This window comes from Streptopelia decaocto, assembly GCF_964273445.1.
Source record: "Streptopelia decaocto genome assembly, chromosome: 3".
Taxonomy (NCBI): domain Eukaryota; kingdom Metazoa; phylum Chordata; class Aves; order Columbiformes; family Columbidae; genus Streptopelia; species Streptopelia decaocto.
In genome coordinates, this window is record NC_138656.1 from 78,173,942 (window position 1) to 78,200,166 (window position 26,225).

Sequence of the window (26,225 nt, forward strand, 5' to 3'; positions counted from 1 at the left end):
ATGACAAGCTTCTTTGTTGTACAACAGCTTCTCTCCCTGCTGGCTCCTGGGTGCTCTGCTAAGCTGGGTGTGATGCAGTTGTGGGTGGATGTGATCCAAAGATGTACTGGCAGTCCAGTTCCCTCTTTGTAGCTGTGACATTGAAATAATGGAATAAGGACTTTCTCCTTTGAGTTTTCACATGCTCAGCAAGTTCTGCAAGGTCTGGATGGCTTTTTAGAGAAAGGTATCAAGACAGAGACCCTCCACAGAAGTCCCATGGAACTCAACCTGTGGCCTCCACCATGTCTCCTTACACCGAGAAAGGAGAAGTGAAGGAAACACAGCCAGGGTATGGAAATTCTTTCTTAACTACCTCACCTCTTACCCTCATATTCCTACTTACAAACAAGGTCTCAAACCTAAACTATCTCTGACATGCCAAGAAAGGTGTCTCATTCTGCCAGCAAAGCCATTCAGAAATACCGCTGTCTTCTTATCATGTACATCTTCCCTCTCTGCTTTGTAGTTTCTCATGCATCTCCAGCATTAGCTATACCACTGTCAACAGATCACTGCAGAGTGCTGCAGGACTGGGTCTGAAATGCCTTTCAGGGGTATTGGGTCAGTCTAAGGACAACCATTGGGTGGTTTTCACTGCTCCTGCCACCCAGAAATTATTGGCTTACTGCTTCCAGTTTCAAGGCAAAGCCCAAACTAAGCACCCCTGGTATGCTGCAGAGCAGGGATAGACATTCACAGACCACCTCCGTCATGACAAAATCGAGATAGCATTCAGTTTCCTCTACACAAATGTGTATATGTATATACACCTCCATACCTCTAGGATCATCATTGCCTAACAAAATGCCAAATATATATATATCTCAAAAGATACCCAGAGCCGCATTAATTATATTATCAATGATTTGCTCATTGAATACATAGAAAGTTCCTCTGTCAACTTTTGCTTAGTGGAGCTCTTTACTTGCTTATTGGTGACAATGGTGTTGGCTGCCTTGCAGGATGTTTACTTTTGGCTCTGCAGCCTCTCAGTTCAGGTCAATGAAGCTGAAGGAGATGTTTGAAGTGGTGGACAGGGATGGAAGGAGTTTGTCCACTGTGGGGAGAACCTCTAGGGAGCAAGCAGGCTGCTTTTCGCACTGTATGCTGTGTGCAGACAGACAAGGCATATTTAAATTTCAGAACAAATAGCTTTTGTGAGACCATGCAAAAGATAGTCCTCATGTGCTCACAGGTCTTGCCAACCATTAGCACCAAGCACAACCTTCCCAGCAGGATAAACCAGGAGTTACTTCATCTTGCCAAGGATCTGCCTTGTGGGAGTGTTTCTTGCTGCCACTGTGATGGCTAACAGAAACTCTACTGACTTTTGTGGGCACAGTGATGGGTCTGAACTCCAGTCTGGGTTCATGGTGGAGTGGGGAGGCCGTGAGGGCTGCAGCTTTCCCATAGCTGCTGCCAGCTGCTGTCTGTCTTGTGTCCAGGCAGTCTTCCTATTCCTGCTCACATTCAGCCCTGAAAACAGCTGGTATCCGGACAGACTTCTGCAGACTTTTAAAATACATCCCTTTTTACTGATCTCGCTAGGCAAAACTCAGGCGTGCTTCCCCTAGAGACAGTGCTGCTAGAAGAGATGGAGGCACCATCCCTCCCTCCCTCCCTGCTCACTGAATTTCCCTGGCAGTGCAGGAATGGGGACCCACTTCTCCCGCCTTGATGCACCTTTCCCAGCAGGACATGGATTAATGCATCTCAGATCCCACTCAGAAGTTGAGAACTGTGAGCATTTTTTCTGCCAGCACAGGAAGGAGCATGCAAGGAAAGCTGCAAACGATTTAGGCCCAGGTTCTTACTTTCAAATAAAATTACCCAAAGGGGGTTTCTCCAGTTAAGAATATTCCAGCATGAAGCAACCTGAGTCCTGAAACTTTGAGAATGGGTGAGGTAAAAGGAAGTTTAGGTGAGGTGGAGACAGTGCAAGACAAGTGCGTGCTCTTACTGGAACCACTAGTCTGTGGTCCAAATTGGGACCTTTCTGGGAGCAGACTGCCACCGAATTTAGACAGCAAGTGGATTTACACTGGAAGAGGGCAGGTTGAGACTGGACATACAGAATAATTTTTTTATGATGAGGGTGGTGAGGCTCTGGAACAGGCTGTCCAGAGAAGCTGTGGATGCCCCATCTCTGGAAGTGTTCAAGGCCAGGTCGGACGGGGGTCTGAGCAACCTGGTCTAGTGAAAGACGCCCCTGCCCATGGTAGGGGGGTCGGACAGCGTGGTTTTTGAAGGTCTCTTCCAGCCCAAACCGCCCCGTGCCCCCGTGAGCTGGGCGAGCACCGCCCCGGCACGCCTCGCAAAGACACCGGGATCCCCAGCGGCTCCATCCCCCCGCGGCAGTTCCGCGCTTGCTGCCTGTACACGGCGCCTCAGACCCGTCCGCCACCGCGGATGGCCGGGCGAGGGCTGTGAGGACGCAGCGGCATGTGGGCCCGCCGGGGCCTGGCGGCGGCGGGCGGAACCCGTGCGCGGGGGAACGCGTTCGCAGTGCCGCGTGTTGCCGGCCGGCGCTGGCGGCGGCGGGCGCGGGGCGGTGGCGGCAGCCGCCTCCTTCCTGCTGCCGGCGCGGGGGTGGCGGCGCTGGCGCGGCGGGGACGGGGCATCGCGGGCCCGGGCGCCTCCTCCCCTCTCGTCTCCTGTCCTCCCCATGGCCGGGAACTTCTGGCAGAGCTCGCACTAGTGGGTGCCGCGGGGTGGGGGGGCTGCGGTGCCGCCGCCGCGCTTTGTCCATTCATTGCCCGGGCGGGCCGGGGCGCTGTGGGGAGGCCCGGCGGGGGCGAAGGGAGCGGCGCGGCGCTGGGGCCTGCGCACCGCGGAGTGCCGGCGGGAGCCGGGCTGGAGTGCGAGAGCGGCCGTAGCCGCTCCGGTTGCCGCCGCCGACCTCGCTCCGCCGGGACTTGCAGGGTGCGGGGCGCCCCGGGGGAGCAGCCGCGTCCCGGTGCCCGCGCCGAGGCCTCGGCCCGGGCGATCGAGTGCAGGCGGCTCCAGTCCGCGGGGTGTGACCTGTTTATCCCCAGCCCTCGGCGTTTAAATGGGTGCCCATAATGTGCTAAATATAATATAAACCTCGCCAGCAGCTACTTGAGAGGTGCCTGTGGCTCGGGTAAAGGTCACCGGCCCTCTCACTCTGACCCTGTAGTCTGTACAGGAGTCACTCGGTATAATGTTGACAAAGATTTGCTGAAATTATTTTCCCTTCTTTCAGTTTACAATGGATTTTGGATAAACAAGATCTGTTGAAGGAGCGCCAGAAAGACTTGAAGTTTCTGACTGAAGAAGAATATTGGAAACTACAGATATTTTTTACTAATGGTAAAACTGTTTTATTTTTATTTCTGCCATAAAATCTGTAAGTGTTTAAATGGACGTTTGAATTGCTTAGAGAATGTAATGTTTTCATTGTGATATTACATACACTGTCACAACCTATTTTAACAAAGAACTGGAATATCAATAACATTTTCATTTGTTAGTTGTGTTAACACAATTGTAGGAGAATTTACAGGCAAATTAGCTGCATATATAATGTTTTAAGCTGCAGTGGGACAAAACTTAGTACATTTTCTTATTTTCAGGAAGGTCTTCCCAAAAACATAAGGGAGGAGAAGCAAGCAGAAGCTGCTAAGCTAGCATGTTAAAGGCTCCATGTCAAGGATTAATACTCAAACTGGGCTTTTGATGGGCTCTTGGGCTGTAGTAAGTATTTTAGCAGATCAGTGCAGTCCTGTTGAACAGCGAAGCTTGGAAGCTTGTTATTTGTGTTCAGTTACATTCTGTGAAACCTGCACGACAGCCTGTGTCTTGCCTTGTGACTGATTTCCCCAGCACTGGGGTGGCTCTTAAATTGTCTAGAAGTTTCTGAGAGCTGTTGGCAGGCAGACTGTTCTCCCAAAGAGTTTGGGGCTTGTCTGTGAAGTTATCTAAGACTTACTTGATCCTGCAAAGCATTTAATCACGTGAATGGCCTCACTGGAGCATGTCAGATTACGTAGGCACTTAAACTCTTTTCTGTACAATTGTTCAGCATTTTTAAAAAATCTCCCTAAGCAAAGGGTATTGCTAAGTAGTAATTTGTTTGCAGACAGCTCTTTCAGTATTTTTCACAGCAGACCTTTAAAGTACAGAATGCTAATTTTTTTCAGCTATCTGGCCACATTTGAGACAGAGAAGTGACTTTTCCAAAGCCACTGGAAGATCTTATGTCAGTGCTGGAATGATGTCTGTGAAAAACACTTATCCCAGCTTCTCTCTTAGCCTGGCTGTTTTTATAATACTCGTGTGTGCTGCAGATCTGACTGCTGTGGATACATCTGTGTTATTGCTTATGCAGCACCAGAAAATCAAGTTAGCAATGATTTACGTATTCAGTCAATTCCTGGAATTCTTTGAGATTAAAACTAAGTGTTGTAGCTTCGTAATTCCAAAAAGACAAAATGGGGTACTGATATTTCTAAAACTGTATTTCTGTGGTATTTTTCATGAGTATTAATTTGAATTATGAACTATGATTTTAAAAATGTTTCACTTCAGTGTTTTTCTTGAGTAAACAAAGGTTTACAAAGTAGACAAGGTGGTGTCAGTTTGGTTCTCAGACTCCTTTTCCTTGGCACTCCTTGCCTCCCACAAACTGCAGAGTCTGTGACCTGTGACAGCTGGAGAAGAGCTCTGCCAGAGTCTCCCTTGTGTGTGTACGAACACAGCCTGCCCTGGAGAAAACAGTGGTGCTGGGCTTTCACCCCTCCTGTAGCAAAGAGAGGAGGACAGTCAGGGGCTGCTCTGTGCTGGTGGGAGCTTGCCATAGTCAAGCCCTTGCTCTGTGTTGTATCATCACCTGCCTCTGCATAGGGGCCCTGCTTTGGGTTTATAGAGCCTCCCCCTCTTCTCTCCCACCTCCTCTGTTACTGGGGTAGCGATATTAGTGTTGGTCACGGCTTGTCACATTCAGCATGTGCCTGTCCAGGAGATGGTTGTTTCCTAAAGCAACCAAAAAATTGCCCGGAGAGAGGCAGTTTCCTGCTGCCTCCTTACTGGAAAGCATGTGCAGTAGATTATCAACTTGATTATATGGCCACATGCAACTACTCAGAATGTTCATACTATAGAGGAGGAAAACCATCATCTTCTCAAATAGTTCAAAAAAGGAAATTGATGTTGATTTATCTCTTTGGATCACCAAGTCTTAAGAGTTTTTGGTTGAAAAGCATGTTAATTGATTTCTCTTTCTGGTTTAGGGCAGAAGCTGTAACGGTTGTGTTACAAGCTACTCAAAATATTCAAATTTAAAACAATTTTTATTTAATGAAAACCACTGAAACCACTTATTTTGTAAACATAAGGGAATAAATAATCCAACAGTTTAGTTTAAAATATTAAAAAAAATAATTACAAGTATTGGAGTTTTTCCCAGCATATACAAGCTTCCATTTCATTAAGTCTCTCTAGGCTCTTGTCCATTTTTTTTCCCTAAACCACAGTTGATTTTTCTCTGACAGCAGATGGCCTAACTGTTCCTGAAAATCCCATGGGAAAGAGAAACATATTTGGAGAATTCTGTTTAGCTTGATATTTCAGTTTTTCTGATGCCCTAGTAGAAGGACAGCTTTGTAGCCCCATGGTCAAATCAAAGGGAAAAATCCTTTCAAACCTCCCAAGATATGCTGATAAATATTTTAATATTTGTACAGACATTGCATACCGGGCTTAACCTCCTTTCTGGCAGCATTGCTTGCCCTACGGTCACTGGCAAATTAGTCCCAATTTGGCATTCTTCTGTTTAGTAAAAGAATGATATGACGCGGACAGGGTTTTACTGTTGCTTTAAGTAGTTGTAGTGGGTGACAAATTAGTTACCTTTTCCTGTAAAAGAAAAAATAAGTTGCCCATCATTAGTGCTGTTCAGGGTGTTTTTTTCCTTTTCTCCTACATTCAGCCCTTGTCTAGCCAACAGCACCCTTGATACTTGCTTGTTTTCAAATGCTGTGATGGTCATTAAAAGTGAGAGTGGGGTCTACCCTGACTGTTCCTAAGGGATAAGACCATGGGGAAAAAAATGTGGATGTATGTGCATCAATAGACATTAAGAAGCTGGCAATGACTGATAACGGAATTGTTTGCTTTTCCCATCAGTGGTCACTTTCCTGATCTTTCTGTACGTATTTTAAATATATACCTAAGTGTATTTTAAATTTTTGGTTTGGACATTTCTGGTGAAGGAGGAAAAAAAAGAAGAGGGAGTCTTAACACAGCCAAGCCTTGCTCAGAATAATGTCCGCAAAGAAGTATGGGAAAAATAACAAGTAACAACCTTATGTTTCGCTGTGCCATTCTCTATATCCAACCCCTGCTCTTAATCCCAGCTTGATACATCTAATTTGCTTGGCACCTTTCCTTTGCCTGGGAGGCCAAACAAGAGCTACCTGCACAGATGACACCAGGGTTGTTTCTTGGCCAACTGGCAGAGGACCACCATGATGGAGCAGCTGACTGCATCCTCTGGTCTTCCACCCCCTCTCCCTAGACTAAATATGTCATTTTTTTAACACCTGCTGCCTCTGCCAAATTTAATGACTGTGTTTGTGTTGGCAGCTTTAGTTGCTTGAAAAAAACCCTATACGTTTTGCATGGCACTGAAAAGCCATGGTCTTATATTTTAAGTGATTGAATTTGTTTTGCTCTGAAATTGAACACCCAAGCTTTACCCTTCTGAGATTTGTGTTGTCATCTTCTTAAAGGTCATACTCACCTTGTACACAATGAAGTCGAGTTACATTTCCCTTTTTGAAGGCATCCACAAGCTTCAGGATGCAGTGCTGCTTCTTCACCTGCAGGTCTGTAGGTTTACAGTGACATGTTGTCTCACCAGAACCATGTTTCTGAACTGAGGGAGAAGACTGTGCTGCTGCTCCTTAGAATCCCCAGCGCTAGTCATGTTTTGAGATCCTGTACTATTTGGTGTCAAATTGTAAAACTCAACTCAAGCTTTTGTTCATTTTTTTTAAGTTATCCAGGCTTTAGGTGAACATCTTAAATTAAGACAACAAGTTATTGCCACTGCTACAGTCTACTTCAAGAGATTCTATGCCAGGTAGGACTGTTTACTATGATGGTACAAGAATAAAACATTTGCTAGGCACATTTTGGTAGCCCTTTTAAATGCAGTTCTGTGTTAAAAACAGTGCCACTTTTGTTTTCTGGATGGTGTAAAGCTTTTATGCTAATAAAGTTAACTTAAGCTTTGCTTTTTCAAAAGGAGGTGTGGTGCTCTTAATAGATTAATCGTTCTACATGTATGAAACAACATATTATAATTTTGTTATAACATTTCAGATATTCCCTAAAAAGTATAGATCCAGTATTAATGGCTCCTACGTGTGTGTTTTTGGCATCCAAAGTAGAGGTATGAAGTATTACAATTTTTTAATGTTAAATTATGTGATGTATGAGAGGGAGAAAACATGTAGGACTTCTAAATTTTTTGTCATTCTTCATGCTTTGGGGGTTGAAACCTTCTCTTTTTTGTATAGTTTTCTATAGCATTTAAGAAAAGGAGACAGAGAAGGCCTTCAAACATGTTATTTAGTATTTAATCTTTTACAAATTTGCCTGAATTACTAACCTTGAAAGGCCTTTGAAAGTTGGGAAGAGTGTTTTAAATGGCTGTCTCACTGTGATACAGTGTTTACGTGTTTACATACCCTATATTTTAAATACTGTCTCCTTTCTGGTGTGTTTTTCCTTATTTATGTTTACTCAAACTTTAAAACATAATTTGAAATTTTTTCCTAATTATCCTTTTCCCTTTCACATAGTGAGGGATCCTCAGAGTTTACCACACTTCATTACTTGAATTAAAAGTATGTTGTAGCTCATACGCTGTCTTTGAGAAATGACCGTAAGGTACTGACCCATTAGGGATAGTGGTGGGAAGGCTTCGTGCCTCCACCATTAAAAGTCCACTTTGAATGTGGCCGACAGTTGGCATCAGCTGGGCACTGCTCTTAGTCCTCTGTAATGCAGGAAGTTTTTCAGCTGTTTGAGAACATTAATAAATTTTCCCGGAGGAACTCAAATACCTAGTGGATGGTAGAAGCACTCCTATTAAACCAGTATCTGCCATGTGAGACTGTTGTCTGTACAAATACCATGACAGCTTTCACTGTTTGGAAGAGATGAAGGAAAGGAGAAAAGCTCAGAGTATTGGAGGGAGTATTTTTTATCAACCTATTAATTAAGTCTTTAAGAAAGTACAGACATAGAGTGTATATATACAGATGTACCTTATATTTTACAACAAATACTAGAAGTCCATGCAGCCTTCCTTATGCTAAATCTTCTGCACCTTTAGAGGGCAGCTATAGCAACAGTGATTCACCTATGCACTTCTCTGAAAGAACACTATATACAGAAAATTTTCAGCTTGGTCACTATGTCAGCAGAGGAGCTAAAGCTTAATGGAAACAATAAAAAAAAGGTAGTTAGTGACAAGTTTCTAAAGGCAATTTTCTCTCCAAGTGGTTTAAGGAAAACCTTCTTGAAGCTCTCTTGTCTGTTTTATATGTAGGGTGTTAGCCAGCTGAGCTTTTGTGGCTCTAGGACCTTTTGTAAATGTTTACTATTTCTCGCAACTCAAACAATAAAGTAACTAATCAATGAAAAAAAAACTCTTTACCTAAGAGTTGACACTGTTCACCTTAGGAAAATTAAAAAAAAAATAAAAAAGAAAAAAGGGGTGGGGAAAAATACTGCTTAAAGAAGCCCAGTTTAGTAAGAAGGTGTTATTTTAATTGGATAACAGTATGAGTATATGGTATTTCAGGTGGTTCACCTCGTTTACCATTCTTTTTCTTCAGGAATTTGGTGTTGTTTCAAATACAAGGTTGATTTCTGCTGCTACTTCTGTATGTAAGTATCAGTGATTTTCATTATAGTGTAGTTAAGTATTTCTGTAGGGAGATCAGACCTTTTTTTTTTGTTTTGCTTGTTTGCTTGTTTTTAAAAGGTAGCTTTCTATCAAGTCATGGAGGTGCTTGCTTGTTGACTACTAGGAGCCAGTTAAAGCCATTTAGAATAAATACCTTCCGTTTCCAAATGTGAAACAGAAGGGTCTTTTCTCTACTAATTTTGGTTGATTCTGGTTGGAACTTAGGCCAAGCATAAATAAAAGTAATAACATTAAACTATTGAGGTTTAGAAAAAGTCTTGAGTGGTAAATTGAATTCTGGACTACTCAAAGATAGAACTTGAAACTTAGAGTTTTATTTGTCTGTTTTGTAAAAGTTATGGCTCCATGGAAGTACCCATGTTCAGAATTTTTGGTAGGCTGTATAACTTCTAATTTTTAAAATCCTTTCCCCCACATCAGAAAATTAGTCTGTGCACATGATATTTATTCCTAAAAATATATATTATAACCTATATATTGTTCACAAATAAGTTCAATAAAATCACACTGTAGTTACTTAATTATCTCTCCCACTTGCCTAATATTTCCCGGTTTTTGTAACTCACATCTCATCCATTAAAGTCTGAAAGTGATGGCTTTCTCAGCTGAATGCTATAATTTGACCCAGAAGGTCCAGCTGCTCTCAGTAGGCAATTCCTGGCTGTGCTTCTCAAAATGTAGGTCAGTGCTTTCAAAATCCTTCTTAGTTGTTGAGGGGACAGGTGACTGACTGCATCTGTAGCCTCCACATGCAGTGAGGATATCAGTCTGTGGGGCTGGCCATATGACAGTTCCACCACCAGGAACACAAACGCATCTTCAGTGCCAGCGTGACCAAGACCAGTAGTGGATTGAGCAGTAAGAGTTGCTGTTTTTACATTGTTAGCATCTCAAAGCACAGATCTATGTGGCAGTTTTGATGCATCAGTGAGAAGGTTCAATGGATTTTAGTAAATATGCAGTAGCTGATTTTACTTGGGCTTCTAATCCTGAGCTGTGCTGTTCCTGAAAATCCCAGGTCTTGGGATCCCACAGATTTCCCCCCACGGTTCTTTGTTCAGACCTAGAAACCTTGCTTGCCCTGATAAGTACTCTACATTTCATGGAAGTGGGGACAGAAAGCAACAGGCTTTCTCCTAGTGTTTATGTCTTTTGTTCTACCTGGTCTTCCTTTATCAGAGCTGCTTCAGTAGCACACAGCAATTTTTTTTGGAGGTCTTCATACAAAAGGTGAAAAAAGATGAGTGGAGACAAAGGAAAAAACAAAGCTAACAAAAGGGGTGACTAGCATAGTAGTGGTGGGTTGAAAAGGTTTGTTTGCTTTCAGTTAGGTAGAAACATAGACTTAGTAACACATTATTCCTTTGAAAGAAAGATAATCTCAGATTGGTTTTTCCAACCTCTTCAAAAGCTTTTTGCTCTCTTTTCACAGCTCACTAGAAGGACAACTCCATATGGTTATCTCTGCAGCTCACTTTGTGGGAAAAATGTTTTGTTTCCCTATCTTCCTCCTCAAAGTGGTTTATTTTTTTACAATGTCTTTGCAGTTTCCATGCTTCTTGAGAAAAGCTTTTTATTCATTCTTCTGTTTCTTGAAATCAATAAAATTTCCAACCAATAGCCTAGTCTTATTGCCCTACAGCAAGTTTTCTAGCAAAGTCCACCATAGGTCTAAATGTTGAAGTCTTTAGCCTGGAGGATTGACAGTATCTTTTCATCAAAGTGAATGGCATACTGATTTTCTGGAAGTAGTTTCAATTAATCATATATTATCTGTTATTAATGTAAGGAATATTGGCCACTTTCAGGATGTTAAATGTTAACCTCTTTTCCTTGAAGAGCAGGGACTTAAAATAGATTTTAAAATGTTTCAGTTCTACAGATCTCAAATCCACATCCTCAAGTGTACTTAAGTTTTCCTTTGCTCAGCATTCTAATGTAGATTACTCTGGTTTTGCACCTTAACATAATTCCGAACAGCGCAGTATTTGTGTCGGTTCTTGTAAAATACGTGAGGATAATTAGGGATCTAAATCAGGGATCATCATAAGCTAGAAAACTGAGGATATATTTGAACACTCCTTTGGAGGCAAGTGTTTTGAATCATATATGCCTAAGCAGATGCTTAGGTGTCTGTCTCAAGGAGAGAAACATCCTTGAATGTCTGATAATACAGTGCCCAGGACATTGATCTGTGATGTGGTGCATTGACTTCTTGCTTTGAATTTGAGCCTGTTTTTTGCATATCCAAAATCTTTACATCATGGATGTATGAGAACTCTTGGCTGAGCTCCCTCACCTTGCCCTTGCTTTTCTAATACTTCATTACATGGTTTGAAATCTTGCGTGTTGAAGGATCAAGCCTATGTAAAAATTCCATTTAGTGTTGGAACAGAGATCCTGTAGATGTCACCAGATTTGGAGTGACATTGGTTGGTAGATAGCTCTGTGAATTATAACTTGTGGAAAGTTAGGTGCCCACAAGGTAGTTGTTGGTTAACCAGAAGATTTAATAGTGCACAAAGCAGCAGGCAGGTTGCTGAGCACCTGTGTAAATCTGGGTTTCCGGTGTATTTCTCTTTCCCTTTCAGGATCTTAAATTTTATAACTTAACTTTTCTCTTTCAAATACAAACCTTTTGTACTGCAAGCACTTGTGCTGCTGAATGAAGGGCTATATATAGATGAATTAATAGAAAGGGAAATAAGTAAAAGTATTAATTGTATGATTTTTTAACATACTGATTTCTCTTTACTGTAGTGAAAACTAGGTTTTCGTATGCCTTTCCAAAGGAGTTTCCTTATAGGATGAACCATGTAAGTATGCTGTTTGAAATACAACTTGATCAAATAAATTAAAAGGCAAATAATTGTTAGCAGGAAATCCTGTCTTTTAAATTCCAAGAAAGAAATATTTTCATACTCATATGCCAGGTTGATAATAATTAGTTTTGGATAGGTTATTGGGAAAATTACTTCTAAAAATATTTTATCTTCTGTAATCTCATTTTCTTAAATTGTTGACAGGAATACTGTAAAGAGAAGTGACATGACTGGGTGGCTGAAATAGTAATTTTTATGTAGTATGATGATAAAAGGGATGTAGCTTCTGTTGAATGTTCTTGTTGACAAATACATTGCCCCAGGGAAGGTAAATAGCCCTTGCACCTGGGATGCTTCCACGCTTGCACACAGGAGCAGTTGGCTTACAGAAAGCAGTTTTATTTTTGCCTGTAAAATGTAATGGGTTTTGAAAAATAATTTTTATTTATTATTTAAAATCTGGATTTACTAGTGGTTTTCAAGGCATTCTCAGTCACAATGCTGATAAATTTTGTAGGTTTTCTTGAAACCAGTTTTGACCTGTGCTGTAGTATTTTGAAAGTTAAACAGCTACAATTATTTTTAGATCGACTATGACAAATACTACTTTTTTGCTGGTTTGCTTTACACTCAGTCTAGAAGGCAAAATAATATATCAGAATATAAAATATCTAAGATCTTGGAATACAACTGCACTGCTGTTTTATAGATAAAGGCAAATGGAAATACATTTTGGAGTACTGCTTTCCCGTAGCCAAAGCAGTCCAGTCTTTTCCTTGACATTACTAATAAGTCACTATCTCTATGGAAAATGAGAGCTAATTTAATTGCTACGGTTGGACAGAATATTTCATAAGAAGTTAAAACCTGAAAAGACTTTAAAAGGCCATTTGACATGTTAGTGGCCTGATGAAGAGGCTCTAATTCTACAGTTAAAATGGTGGTAAGGCAATGGCTAATAAAAGTTTGATTTTTGGTTGGTGGTGTAGTTTCAGATGAAATGTATTTTGGACTTTTGGAAATACGTGGTGAGAATTCCTGTGCATTCATGATGTTAAGCTGGATACCAGTTAATTCTTTGTGCTGTCTGAAACATGCTGCTCTTTAACTGTGATTTTACTTCCTTGCAGATACTAGAATGTGAATTCTATCTCTTAGAATTAATGGTAGGTGGGATTTTTGGTAATTTGGTAATTTGCCTTTTTTTTTTTTATTTTTTTTTTTTTAGTGTTGCTTCAGTTTATTTTTTGCTGATGAAGAATATTTTGAATTTGTGCTATGAAATATGCATTGTGCTGTCTTTTTGTTTTTTTTCCCCCCCACTCCAATTTTAGAATGATGTCCCTGCAGGTCTAACATTTATGTTTTCAGCAGAATGCTGTAATTACTGTGCTGTCATCCAGGCTGAGCCAAGGCATTCTCACCCCTTGTGCTCAAGCTGGACTTTTCAAGAGAAGGAGGGCAGAGTGCAGGAACGGTGGGGACAGGAGAGCATGTGGCTCTGTGTCCTAGTGGTTAGAGCCCTGTTGGGAAGGGTAAAGCATAAGTTCTGTTTCCAGGACTGATTCTGTTTTTAAAAGAAATGTAACTGCATTTAAGCCCTGATGCAGAGGCTAGGATGTCAGCATCTTTTTTTCCCCAGGTGAATGGCCAGTCAAGAGCATGAAGAATTGTATTCTTTCTGTGCCCTCTTCTGGCCTGGAAGAGCCTGGAGCTGTATATATACATTACAGCTCCAGCAGAAGGTGTGGGTAGTATCCCCCTCAGGCTGGTCTCTAGCCTGATAATTAGAGTAATCTTCTACGAAGTGAGATGTGGGTTTGAATCCTGTGAGGAAGAAGCTGAATTCAGGGCCTCCCATTTTCTGAGCTGGTGCTGTAACTCTTGGGCTGTTGGAGCACAACGTGACCTCTTCTTCCAGGCACCTTCAAAGAAAGGAGCTTCACCCACTTTTTGTAAGGGTTGCTGTCCCATTGCTGTGTTTTCTAGGGCAGCTGAAAGGATGCAGCCCAGGGTGCTTAGGGTGCTTAGGTGAAGTGGTGCCTAATTCCTGTGTATCGGTAGGACTGGGACAGGTTGGGCACTGAGCTCCCTGTACTGGAGTAGTTCTGCTCAGGTGTGGAGAAAAGGAGAGAGAAACCAGGGAGGAGCCTGGAGAGCTGGGCAGCAGCTGACTGAGGAAGAGTATGTTTTGGAAACAGGACACAGAGGAGGTCAGATCAAAGTTTTTCTTTGTGCCTACAGTTATACCTCCTTTTTAGGTATCATGTTTAGATATAGTCCTTGATAACCTCTGCTATACGTGGCAGTAACTCTTGAGTTTTGTATACAGGAGTTTTCTCACAAGTAACTGTGTTTACAAGAAGTTACATTTTGGTTTTTATTTTTTTCCAATACGTTATGCAATATATTGTATGTATAATAACTGTGTCTTACTTTGGTGTTCCGCATATGTATCTTAATATGGATTTTCCCTATGGTATCCACACAGCTGCTTTCAGTGAAAGGGTTATTCTGTCTTGTTTACACCAACCTGGGCCTGAAAAGAGGAGCAGTGGATTTTTATATTTTCTTTCTTTCCAAACGAGTGTCAATTATTTTGGCATGCTTTCCATGCATGGTATTTAGCGACAGACTGTTTTCTGGCAGTGCTTTGTATTTCCAAGTGGGAATTACGGGTTTGTAAGCAAATGGGGTTTCAGTGTGCTGCAGATGTGGCTTTCTCTCTTAGGGGAAGGACACTGACAGACTGGCAACCATGCTATGTAATGGTATTCTAGAGAGAGCACTGCCCTCATTTAGAGCAGGGTTAGGTGTCAGAATGCTACTTAAAAAAAAAAAAAAAAAAAGTAATTGACTTGTAAACCAAATGGTTTTAATGTGACCTGACAATGCATTCTGCATTGTAATCTAACTTTTATCCCATTGACATTTTTTCCTAGGACTGCTGTTTGATAGTATATCATCCTTATAGACCTTTGCTCCAGTATGTGCAAGATATGGGCCAAGAAGACATGCTGCTACCTCTTGCATGGTAATGATGATGATTAACGGTAGTGCCTCCTTTCAGCAAGAAAGAAAGTGTTTAACAGTTGTGCTTCAAGGGTGGTTAAGCAAAAGCAGGCTTAGCCACATTTGAATACAAAGGGTGCCCTAGCTGACCTGTGCAGGTGTATGTCCCTGGCTTAGCTGATTCTGTCTTTGACCTTGTAATGATTTTACTTTGCAGTGGTTGGATTTTTATTTTTAGACTAGCTCTAATAGCACAGCTTTTGACACTATTGAATGGTGACTATGAGTAGAGGTAATCTGTCAGTGTTGGCTTTCTGTTGTATCTTCTCACAGAAGGTAGAAGCGGTATATAGGGGATTTTAGCTGTGTTAGCAGAATTCTCATTCTTGGAACTTTCTCAAATACAGAAAGACAGTAAAATTACTGCTTTTATGCTTGCTTTTACTTGTGAAACAGGGATAATTATTTTATGTTATACTTCAACACACTTTGCAGAAATACATTTATGGTGCTATAATAGTGCTTCAAATAAACTTCTGCTGTGACTACAGAGAAAAAAATTAAAGGCTTTAAGAGATTTTTACAAGGGAAGAGATCTCTTCTCTTGCTGTTTTGTGCTGCAGCCTCACTGCTTCTGTCATCTGGGAAACACAACATATTTATAAACTGACAGCAGTTTTTGAAGACATATAGTCTAAATTTGAATAGGATGATACTTACAAGTCCTTTTTTTTGCACAGGAGGATAGTGAATGACACATATAGAACTGATCTTTGTCTGCTGTACCCTCCTTTCATGATAGCTCTAGGTAAGTAACACAAGTAATATCTCTTGTCATATTTAAATGGGTATATTCTGGGTGCTGTCCCATCAACAAGCATTCTGTAGGGTGCCCCCATAATCTGCTTCAGTTTGTATTTCATACAGTAGTGACAGTGTAGCCTTGCAACTTAAGAAGTCTTGAAGAAAAACCAGATAATTAACCCTGAGTTTTCTCTGTTGAACTCTAGAGTGTTTATAAAAAATTAGAATGTTTCTTAACTGTATCACAAGTGAATCTTTGTTCAGTATCTGTGTCACCTGGTCTTTGCAGCTTGTCTACACGTCGCCTGTGTTGTCCAGCAGAAGGATGCAAGGCAATGGTTTGCTGAGCTATCTGTCGATATGGAAAAGGTATTCTGTTTTTAATTCCTGCCACCTGTTAACAGACTGACTGGATATGGTAGCCGTGGTTATAAAACTACCGCCTTACATGTCTGCAGTACTGATTTGAACTTCATCCAGTGATCATATGTTGGGTGCTGCTGAAATTAGGTAGATCTCTAGGGGAGGGAGACAATGTCAGGTCATTTGCTTATCACTCTGCTCTGAAAGTCAAGAGAGAACCATTGCATAACAGCAAAGTGTTTCTGGTGCTGCCATTCTTCAGATGGAAATATAAAACCAGTATCCTTTGCATTTTTTGCCAGAAAAATAATTCCCAGTGGTTTTCTTCATTCAAGATTGCCAGCACAAGTTTGACGTTTAAATTCTAGTGCATGTGATTTTTCTGATTCACCTTCAGCATCATGCTTATATACTGTTCTCATTTTCTACCTATAAATGTATGTAGTATAGCGGGGTGTAAAACATTCTTGACAGTTTCAGGATGACCAGGACTGTGTCTATGTTGTGTCTATGTGACTATGCTGCATCAAGAGCTCTGTGAATTATTCTGTCATGCATGTAAAAGCAGGGCGATAATAAATTGGCAGCAGAGGACAACCACAGAATCACAGAATGTTAAGGATTGGGAGGGACCTCAAAAGGTCATCTAGTCCAATCCCCCTGCCGGAGCAGGAACACCTAGGTGAGGTTACAAAGGAAGGCGTCTCCAGAGAATGTCTCCAGAGAAGGAGACTCCACAACCCCCCTGGGCAGCCTTGTTCCAGTGTTCTGTCACCCTCATTGAGAAGAAGTTTCTTCTCATATTTAAGTGGAACCTCCTATCTTCCAGTTTGTACTCATTACCTGTTGTCCTATCATTGGTTGTCACGGAGAAGAGCCTGGCTCCATCCTCGTGACACTCACCATTTACATATTTATAAACATTAATGAGGTCACCCCTCAGTCTCCTCCAAACTAAAGAGACTCAGCTCCCCCAGCCTTTCCTCATAAGGCAGATGCTCCACTCCCTTAATCATCTTCGTGGCTCTGTGCTGGACCCTCTCCAGCAGTTCCCTGTCCTCCTTGAACTGAGGGGCCCAGAACTGGACACAATATTCCAGGTGTGGTCTCACCAGGGCAGAGTAGAGGGGAAGGAGAACCTCTCTCCACCTACTAATCACCCCCCTTCTAATACACCCCAGGATGCCATTGGCCTTCCTGGCCACAAGGGCACAGTGCTGGCTCATGGTCATCCTGATGTCCACCAGGACCCCCAGGTCCCTTTCCCCTACACTGCTCTCTAATAGGTCATTCCCCAGCTTATACTGGAACCTGGGGTTGTTCCTGCCCAGATACAAGACTCTATACTTTCCCTTGTTATATTTCATTAAATTTTTCCCGGCCCAACTCTCCAGCCTGTCCAGGTCCCGCTGGATGGCAGCACAGCCTTCTGGCGGGCCAGCCACTCCTCCCAGCTTGGTGTCATCAGCAAACTTGCTGATAGTGCACTCTATTCCCTCATCCAAGTCATTGATGAATATATTGAATAATACTGGTCCCAGTACTGACCCTTGAGGCACTCCACTAGATATAGGCCTCCAACTAGACTCCGCCCCATTGACCACAACTCTCTGGTTTCTTTCCTTCAGCCAATTCACAGTCCACCTCACTACCCGATCATCCAGACCACACTCCCTCAGTTTAGCTGTAAGGATGCTGTGGGAGACTGTGTCAAATGTTTTACGGAAGTCAAGATAGACCACATCCACTGCTCTGCCATCATCTGTCCACCTCGTTATGTCCTCATAAAAGGCTGTGAGGTTGGTCAAGCACAACTTCCCCTTGGTGAAGCCATGTTGACTGCCCCTAATGACCCTGTTATCCTTGATATGCCTTGAGATGGCGCCAAGGATAAATTGTTCCATCACCTTTCCAGGGAAAACCAACCTATATTTGACAGATAAGGTTACCATAAGCTTGATACTGAACATGTTTGAATGTTTACATGTCTTGGTTCTCATGCCAATGGGACAGTCTAAGCTTGATTTTTGTTTTTTGTTTTTTTTTTTTACATTAACACCATGGATCTCTGAGCCAGCAATGACTTTTGTTTCAAGGATATATATTTTTCTAGCACTTAATCAAAGTACATGTATTAAAAAGAAGAAGTCTACTTTATTAATTTAGAGAACCATGAAACAAATTATGAACCAAACATTATTTACCTTCTATAGAGAATATTGTACTAGAAATTTAATAGGAAATTCAGGTAGTTGATGTGCTGTAGATAGAAAATGTCCAAACTGGTAGAGAATGCTTACGCTTCCAGAAGTGGAATATGAAAGTTCGACAATACTTATTATATGTATATAAGAATATAGTAAGAACATTTAAGAATATAATAAGAAGTATTTACACACTCCTTGGCTCTTTAGTTATTGGAAAGAAAGAATTCAGAACAATGTTTACTGTTTGTTTTGTGTTGGTTTTTTTTTCCTACACTGTGCCTCTGATGTGTATAGAACATTGATAGTCCTCAGTTACTGTATTGGTAATCCATGGTCATCCAGCTGCAGTCATGCTGCCAGGTGTCCATATTTTCCCAGTAGCAGAGTTATAAACTGTGGCAGTAGTTGCAAGTAAATAAATAAAAAGCTATTTAGCTTGCAGGGCAGGAGAAGTCGTATATATGGTTGAATGGGAGGGAAAGTATTCTGTTCAGACTTCCACTCACAATTAAATCAGAAAGCTAATTATAGAAATGGTTGATTGCCAGACCAGATAAAATGTGAGACAGCTCTGTGCCACTTAATTTTAGTTTGGGGCGCGTTTAATTAATTACACACGTAAACTGACCATGACAAAGATAAAATCCCTGTTGTGTCTGACCTTAGGATCTCTTTTCTTTCTAATCAGATTTTAGAAATAATCAGGGTTATTCTGAAGCTGTATGAGCAGTGGAAGAACTTTGATGAGAGGAAAGAGATGGCTACTATTCTTAGTAAAATGCCTAAACCAAAACCACCTCCAAACAGGTATTGTGCTTCCTTAATACACATTTCATCTGGAAAAACTGGACGACTATCTTAATAATGAGTAAATGTTTAATTTGAGGTATAGTGTATGTTTTTACAGTGCAGGCTTTTCTGTTGCAAATGCCCGGTCTGATTTGGTGGGCAGCAGAACTTTCATTGTTTTATGGAGAGCATTAATGCAATCAGAACGTGATCAATACAGCTTAGCAAATGTAAGGAACCACAGTGTGAGGCTGCGTGGCTGGGCCAGATTCCTTGGAGCCCGGCCCGCTTGATGTCGTATTTAATTACTGTGATTAAATACCACTGTTGGGAATCTGCACATGCAAATTCCTGTGCACAGGCTTATGTAATGTGAACTTTGAAACGTTGACTTCTGAAGTAGATTCAGCAGGCAGCTGCATGGGGATATATTGAAATTATTATTCAAATAAGTACACTGAAGTTATTTATGCATGCTGAGAATAACATTTGCATTTTTATGAAACTGAGCAGACTATCTTAATGTACTTGTCTGTATGTTGAAGTATTTCCTTCAGAAGGTTTATACTACTTTCAGAATACTGTATTTTAGTAAAAAAAAAAAAAAAAAAAGAAATGTGATGCTTCTTTTTGAAGATATGTGTTTTGTTTTTTCCAAACAGTGAAGGAGAACAGGGTCCAAATGGTAGCCAGAACTCTAGTTATAGCCAATCTTAAGACATTCCAAAGAATTTCTTTATGGACCACTTTGACTCAAGACATCCTGGGATCTTTCCTGTGTTCATGAAATGGACAGAAGGTTTTAGTAACATCTTTGACAAAGAACTTGAAGAATAAATAGCTTGTTTATGTCAAGCATTTTGAAAGCTTTTTCTCTAAAACCGCATCATTTTCTCTGACGCTGGAGCAAATGTACTAAGATTTTTCAGTGTAAGGATTAAAGCTGCAAAAGATTAACACTATCCACTCAAAACAAATAGTTCATTATTGGTTTTGTTTGCTTTGAGAAAATTGTAACTTGCCATTGAAGTGAACTGTTTTTAAAGCAACAGTAACCTGAAGCCTAAGTGTAACTGTATTAATGACTTGTGTTGTCTTCATTTTGTGACTGAAGGAAGATGGTGCACTGTACATTAAATCTATTCATTACCTTGAATTTTACTGATGTTTTTAAAAATAAATATGGATTCTGTAACAAGTAACACAGCAATCCTTCAGAAACAAAGCCTAGAAGAGCCTGGAAGGGATATTGTTACAGTTTTAATGAAAGCTGCAGGAAACAAATTCAGTTCCCTTTTTTTGGATTAGAGAACTGCTGTTTTACTTAGTGGAAGTATTTGGTTGTTTTTGCTATGAAGCATAGTAGCCCAGCTTAACAGAGAAGTGCAATATGTATAGTGATTCTGCAGTTTTCTTAAACATTTCAAGTGTTAGGAACTAAAAAAACCCACCATACTATGTTTTTTTTTTTTTGTTTTGTTTTTTTTTTCAAGGAAATGTAGTGTATAGTACAATTGGGATATTTCATGATCAAGTACAAATCTGGATATGATTGCTGTTTTTTTATGGTGGATTTTTTTTGTACAAAAGAGATGAACTGTTAGTCTGCCTTCACTGTTGGTGTGAATTTCTGTGGTTCATTAGAGAGTTTATTTAAGAGGATCAAGGTTTTGGTGAGCTTCATGCTGGCAGACTTTAATTGTGATATTAGGAGCAACTCTTTAACTGAAATGGGATTCCTTGGTTAGCTATGTGCTGGAGAAAATGAAATTCCTTCTAACAGAAGGCCAATATCCTGTGTTCCTTACTCAGGCAGATATCCCACTGAAGTCAGGAATTGACCTAATTCAGATTTATTGATTTTTAGATAATTTTGTTTCTAATTAAGGTCTGTACAACATCATTTTGAATAATAATGCTGAATTGCCCAAGTATAAAAATTGAATGATAAAGTGCAAGAATATAGTTGTGTGGGGTTTTTTTGTGTTTTTTCTTTGTTTGGTATTTTTTTGTTTTTTTCCTTGAAGCAACACATTTCACTTGTCTGAGATATTAGAGGGAAGTTGAAACTCCTGCTCTGTAATGTGTCTTTGTTCAAAAAAAATGGCCCCTTAAAAAACCCCTCTTTTTGCAAATACTTGTCTTTGTAATTGGCTGGTCATTCAGTGAAATGTAACTGAAGTGTGTTTGTATGTAGCCTGTTAGGCTACTAGCATTTATTTCTGTTCAGGTTATTTTCATAAAACATGAGGTATACAATCTCAAACCACTTGGGTGAGATAGAAAATATATAAATTTTGGTCCTTGGTACTTTTCTTGCCATTTGATCCATACCTTTTATAGACACTTGATTGATGAAGTGGAATTTGGCTATTTGCCTTTGTTTCTTGAAGTCTAAAGTGTGCTATTTGTAATGTGGACTCGGGGAGTAGAAATAAATCAATGCAACTTGACCACTGTGTGGACTTCTTAAAGAGGAATTGTTCTTTAGGTAAACGTCAGTCTTCTCACATATACCACATAATCTGCTAAGAAAGCTAATGTTTTGAAATGAGGGACTTCACACTATTAATGAAGAATTCTGGCTGGAGTGATTAAAAGTTTTCTTGCTGCTCAAGAGCCTTTGCAGACTTCACACTTAAAGTACTTATGTGACCTACACCTTAGAGCTAAAATATTAGGCACTTCTTGATGGTAAATAGAAGTATCTTACAACATTTCTTTACTGGGGAGGTGAGGACAGATTTACCAGTTCTGATTCCAGTGTAAATAGTGAAAGGCAATGAAGTGCAGTCAAAGGAACTGGATTCAGTGATGACAGTTATAAGAAGAAAGCTCTGCTACCAGCCAGACACAAAAATAATCACCTTTACTGTGTTTCATTTCAAAGGAGAGAAATGCATAATAATGAGATATCTCATTAAAAGAGAGGTAGCTGAAAGTTTTCACAGATTATATGGTTAAAGTGACAGTGGAGTGTCAAAGCAAACAGAGGCCACCTGTGCTAAAAAGACTTGAGGGAAAATCTAGAAGACAGCAAACTGAAGTGGATCAGAGAAGTTATTTAACTGGAAAAGCAAGTTATATCTACATGAGGAAGATACAGAGGAAGACACAGAAAGGATCATCAACTTTGACAAGCTACAAATAGTGTGAGAAACACCTTGCAAAAAACTACGAAGGCTAATAAAAGCTAATGAGAATTAAAAAAGAGGTGTACAGTGACTTTCCTATTTAAAAAAACCGAAAGAAGCCCACAACTTTTCAGTTCAGAAAAGATAGCAGAGATCTATAAAAGTCATGAGTGGTGTGAAGACTGATGAAGTGACACCTGTTCATCATTTCTAACAGAAAAAGCAGGAGCATCTGATGAAAACAATATGTGGTAAGTTGAGAAGCAAAAAAGGAAAAGACTTCTCACAACACATTGTTAAACACAGTGCAGCCCATGGTGACTGCAGGGAGCTTGTGCTGAAAATTTACTAATACCCAAATATACCCAGACATGCAAAGCCTGAAGGAAGAATCAAGGCACTCAGAGTTGTAAATGAGAATCTGGTGATTGTTACCAGTACGTGTTTATCGTGCTTTATGCTCTTCCTCAGATGTTTATGACCACAGTTGCTGCCAAACAAAATAATGGGCTCAACAGATCTTGGTGTGCCCAATGAATTGTTTGTTGTTTGTGTCTACGTAGTTTTAAATGTACCAAACATACTTAAATGTAGCATTCATTACTCACTATTATGACAGCTATTGCTACAGGGTCTCTGTTAGCCGAGAGGAGAGAACAGAAACCCCTGTATTTTCTCACCGTCAGGGCAGCCCAGCTAACACCACTGGCTGTGCCAACTGTGGAAGTTCTCCTCTAGAAACAAATGACTGCAGAGAGACTGGGGGACTTAGTAGAAATAAAATCCTAGTAAGATTAGGTACTTTTTATTCTCTGTTCTATAAACCTGACAGAGCACATATTTTTAGTTCCTCTTCTCACCATACAGGCTGCACTGTCAGAATGGAAGAGCTGCAGGACAAGTGAACATTGCCTGCAATACTGATTAGAGCAGAATGAGAAATGTTCATTCCTTTCTCCAGACATTTTGCAGAATCCTGAACTTCTGTGCTAGGACTTATATTGTCTAGAGGCCAAAGCAGCTCACCTTTGCTCCTCTGAACTGCTAACAGCATTAAAAACCAACCAAACAAAATCCTTAGAATTATGACTATGGAAATGTACAGGTGGGGATGGGATGGGTTGGTTTGTTTTTTAAAGTTTAAGACATGCAAATTAATGTACATAAAAGAAGGAAGGGAGTTCAGTAACTTCCTTGGACACCTTGAATTTTCCAGCCTAAAATAATTACATCTCTGTAATAACTTCAAATATAGGCAAGTTTTTACTCTGTACTGAGCTGCTGAGGGAACAGAAACTTCTGACTGAACGCTAGAGCTCAGAAGCAGATCTGTGTATAAAAATGGATTTACTTTTAAAACAAGGAATCACAAACATTTTCAACAGGCCAGTTTTTCTTTGTATTATCTGACCTGTAGTGAAGTTTTTGCCTTACAATCATATAGTACAAACCTAGAAATTTGTACTCGTATTCTTTGATAACACAGCAAATATTTTACAACTACAGCTACAGATTAAGTATAATAAATCTTTGTTTAGGACAGTTACCCCAATTCCATAAGAATATCTGTAGTTTAACTACTCTAAACAAACTACCCAACACAGTTATTTGGGAAATGGTAATTTTATTTGTACCATCATCATTAGTTTAAACAGTCATAAACTAAGTAATACAAAAATTTTAGTAAACAAGCACTTAGGCTCTGTTCACATATAACACTTTCACCAAAAACCAGCCCAAAGTAAAGTTTGAACAAATTTAACATCCTCTGTTTGCATCATGTAGTCTTTGGATATAATTCAAACCAGGCAGTTGATATGCATGACTATTTGGAGGTAAATGTCCATTTACACAAGAAAACAGGAGTGGGCTGTATTCTGGAAGTGGAATGCACGTAGTCTGAATGCTAAAATCTACAAACCACGGTCAAGCCTTAATGGGGCGAGTTGAGGTAGTCATCTTCATTTTTTCTCTGGAGGTTCATGTTTTACCCAGTCCTCAAAGCCACCAGCATATTGCTGAACTCTGAAAATATGCAGAAGATACAATGTTAAGACTCTTCTTGAAAAAAGTTTCTAAAAGGACATTGCAAAAAACCCAAAAGAAAAAAAAAATGAGAGGAAAAAAAAAAACATACAGAAGTTCTCTAAAATCAAATACACTTGTGCCTAGTTCAGATTGACACTGCTTGTACTCTAACGCTGCCTGCTTCCATGCAGTGTGTTCTGTAACTGTTTTCTTCCAAATTACACAATGCTGGAGATCAAACATCAAAAGTGGTAGCAGCCAGATCAATTAAACAGTTCGCTACTTCTTCTTTTAAAAAGAAGAACACTGCAGTGGGACATTTACATGTTATTATGGCCAGTACTTCAGTTGTCATCAAATAAACACAGCACACTGATCTTTACTTCCTTGCAAACCTACATGCTATATAGATCTGACAGAAGCCTGCACAAAACTAAGCTTTGGAAAACACACCACACACTACTGACTCCTTCAATGAGGCAGCAAGAAAAGCAGGTAACAGGATATTTTGCACTTATTAAAACTATATTTATTAAACAAGAATATAGTTCCATACTTTTGACTAGAATCAGCAGGGATATTCCAGTTCATTAATTGCAGTTCAGTGAAAACATGAGCAAACAACCAATTTTAAAAATTCTATCTGCAGTCTTTAAGCCAGCGAAGCACCTTCTGGCACAGGTTTAACAATTCTGCCACCCAAATGTTGCTTTTGCTTCCAGTCTATCAATCTCTTTGTCTTTTTAGCTATTGTCTTCACTGCTTTACTTCTGGCAAACAATCTAATGCTTTATTGGAAGTGAAGGCATACTTTGTCAACAGTGAACTGTGCAGGTAGAACTGCCATTTAACAAAGGGTGTGGTTTCATAAACTATTTCAGTTAAGATTGTACTTCCACCCAAGCAAGCAGTTCTCCACCTTTCCAATCATCCTGCATGTCAGAACTAGCGTTTATGAAGTTGTAGAAGAAAGTGACGTGTCAGTGAGGGAGCCCCAAAAGGCAGAGGAACCCCTCAGTGGCAGCGTGGTCTAACAGCAGATTGTGTCACCTGCAGCAGACGTGCAGAGCTGCTGAGGGGCTGTTTCACAGGACCATACACCTCACTTTACTGGCACACCCAACGGTGTCTTTCAAGGTTCAGTGAAGGCACAAAGAGGTATCTAACTCAAATACCAGTTGTTTTTTCATATTCCACATTTAAATGCTTACCCTTGCCCACAAGAAGCTGAGTAAGAGTTCTGCTTCATCAGGGAAAGCCACATTAACCCCATCCTTACACACAGCAGCTTACCTGCTGAAACCCAAGGACATAGCGAAATTGAGTGCTTGTTTACTTCTAGTTCCTGCCAAGCAGGAGAAAACCACAGGGTCTGACTTGGCTGGCATCTTTTGGTTGTACTGCTCCTTGAACTCCGCTGGGTCCATTTGCAGGGCTTCCACCAATTCACCCACTGGCAAATAAAGAAAAAAAAAAAAAAAATCTAATTTACTCTCCATCCACAGAGAGGATGATACTGTAAGGCTTCCAGTTCCTCTGGAGGAAACATTTAGCCCCACAGCACACTAGCAGCTGTCTAGCACAGCTCCTCTGTGCTCAGTCACTGCCGCTTGTCCAGAGCCAAGGGGAGCACCCAATGTCAACGTAATAACTTACACGGTATGTTGATGGACGCTGGTATTTTTCCGAACCTGTCGATCTCCCACCTTTCCCGCACGTCTATGTGGAGAACGTTGGCCGCCTTCAAGTCTTTGAGCTCCGGGTAGGAGATGCCGGGTGCCCCGCCGGCGCAGAGCCCGCGGCTGGCGGCCCCCGCCGCCCCGGCACCTGGTATAGAGACGCAGCCCGTCAGCCCGGCGCAGCCCCGCTCCTCCGGCCCCAGTAACGTTCAACACACTCACGCCGGCCTCCCCCCGGGCCCCGCCACCCCTCCGCCCCGCGCCTTACCGGGCGCTGCCGCCCGCCACCAGCCACCGCCGGCCGCCCGCAGGGCCCGCCAGCAGCCCCGGCCCCCCGCCCCCGTCAGCCCGGCTCCGAACATGGCGGCCGCCCGGGCCGCCGCCTG

The 26,225-nt window shown here is 41.0% G+C and overlaps 2 protein-coding genes across 3 annotated transcripts; one reads left to right on the plus strand and one right to left on the minus strand.

The window, feature by feature from the left end:
* The first annotated feature begins 2,595 nt into the window (after positions 1-2,595).
* On the plus strand, positions 2,596-21,451 carry CCNC (cyclin C). 2 transcript variants are annotated; one of them, XM_082048602.1, is made up of 12 exons: positions 2,596-2,739; positions 3,266-3,372; positions 7,060-7,144; positions 7,387-7,456; positions 8,910-8,961; positions 11,762-11,817; positions 12,954-12,989; positions 14,766-14,857; positions 15,576-15,643; positions 15,929-16,008; positions 18,898-19,016; positions 19,661-21,451. In XM_082048602.1, the coding sequence occupies exons 1-12, from the start codon at positions 2,708-2,710 to the stop codon at positions 19,713-19,715; spliced, it is 852 nt and encodes a 283-aa protein (XP_081904728.1). In that variant the 5' UTR covers positions 2,596-2,707; the 3' UTR covers positions 19,716-21,451. The 2 variants fall into 2 exon arrangements, with proteins under 2 accessions (XP_081904728.1, XP_081904729.1); XM_082048603.1 differs by lacking the exons at positions 2,596-2,739; positions 7,060-7,144.
* A 2,291-nt stretch (positions 21,452-23,742) lies between these two features.
* On the minus strand, positions 23,743-26,210 carry TSTD1 (thiosulfate sulfurtransferase like domain containing 1). Its single transcript, XM_082048414.1, has 4 exons — positions 26,108-26,210; positions 25,817-25,987; positions 25,454-25,613; positions 23,743-24,157 (listed from the first exon to the last, which is right to left on the minus strand). The coding sequence occupies exons 1-4, from the start codon at positions 26,199-26,201 to the stop codon at positions 24,094-24,096; spliced, it is 489 nt and encodes a 162-aa protein (XP_081904540.1). The 5' UTR covers positions 26,202-26,210; the 3' UTR covers positions 23,743-24,093.
* Positions 26,211-26,225: the final 15 nt, after the last annotated feature.

Coding starts and splice junctions, on each gene's coding strand:
- CCNC (XM_082048602.1), top strand. CDS start 2,708: ATGGCCGGGAACTTCTGGCAGAGCTCGCACTA. Junction 2,740..3,265: donor TTCTGGCAGAGCTCGCACTA/GTGGGTGCCGCG, acceptor CCCTTCTTTCAG/TTTACAATGGATTTTGGATA. Junction 14,858..15,575: donor ATGCTGCTACCTCTTGCATG/GTAATGATGATG, acceptor TTTTTTGCACAG/GAGGATAGTGAATGACACAT.
- TSTD1 (XM_082048414.1), bottom strand. CDS start 26,201: ATGTTCGGAGCCGGGCTGACGGGGGCGGGGGGCCGGGGCTGCTGGCGG. Junction 25,988..26,107: donor GTGGCGGGCGGCAGCGCCCG/GTAAGGCGCGGG, acceptor TCTCTATACCAG/GTGCCGGGGCGGCGGGGGCC. Junction 25,614..25,816: donor AGCGTCCATCAACATACCGT/GTAAGTTATTAC, acceptor TTTATTTGCCAG/TGGGTGAATTGGTGGAAGCC.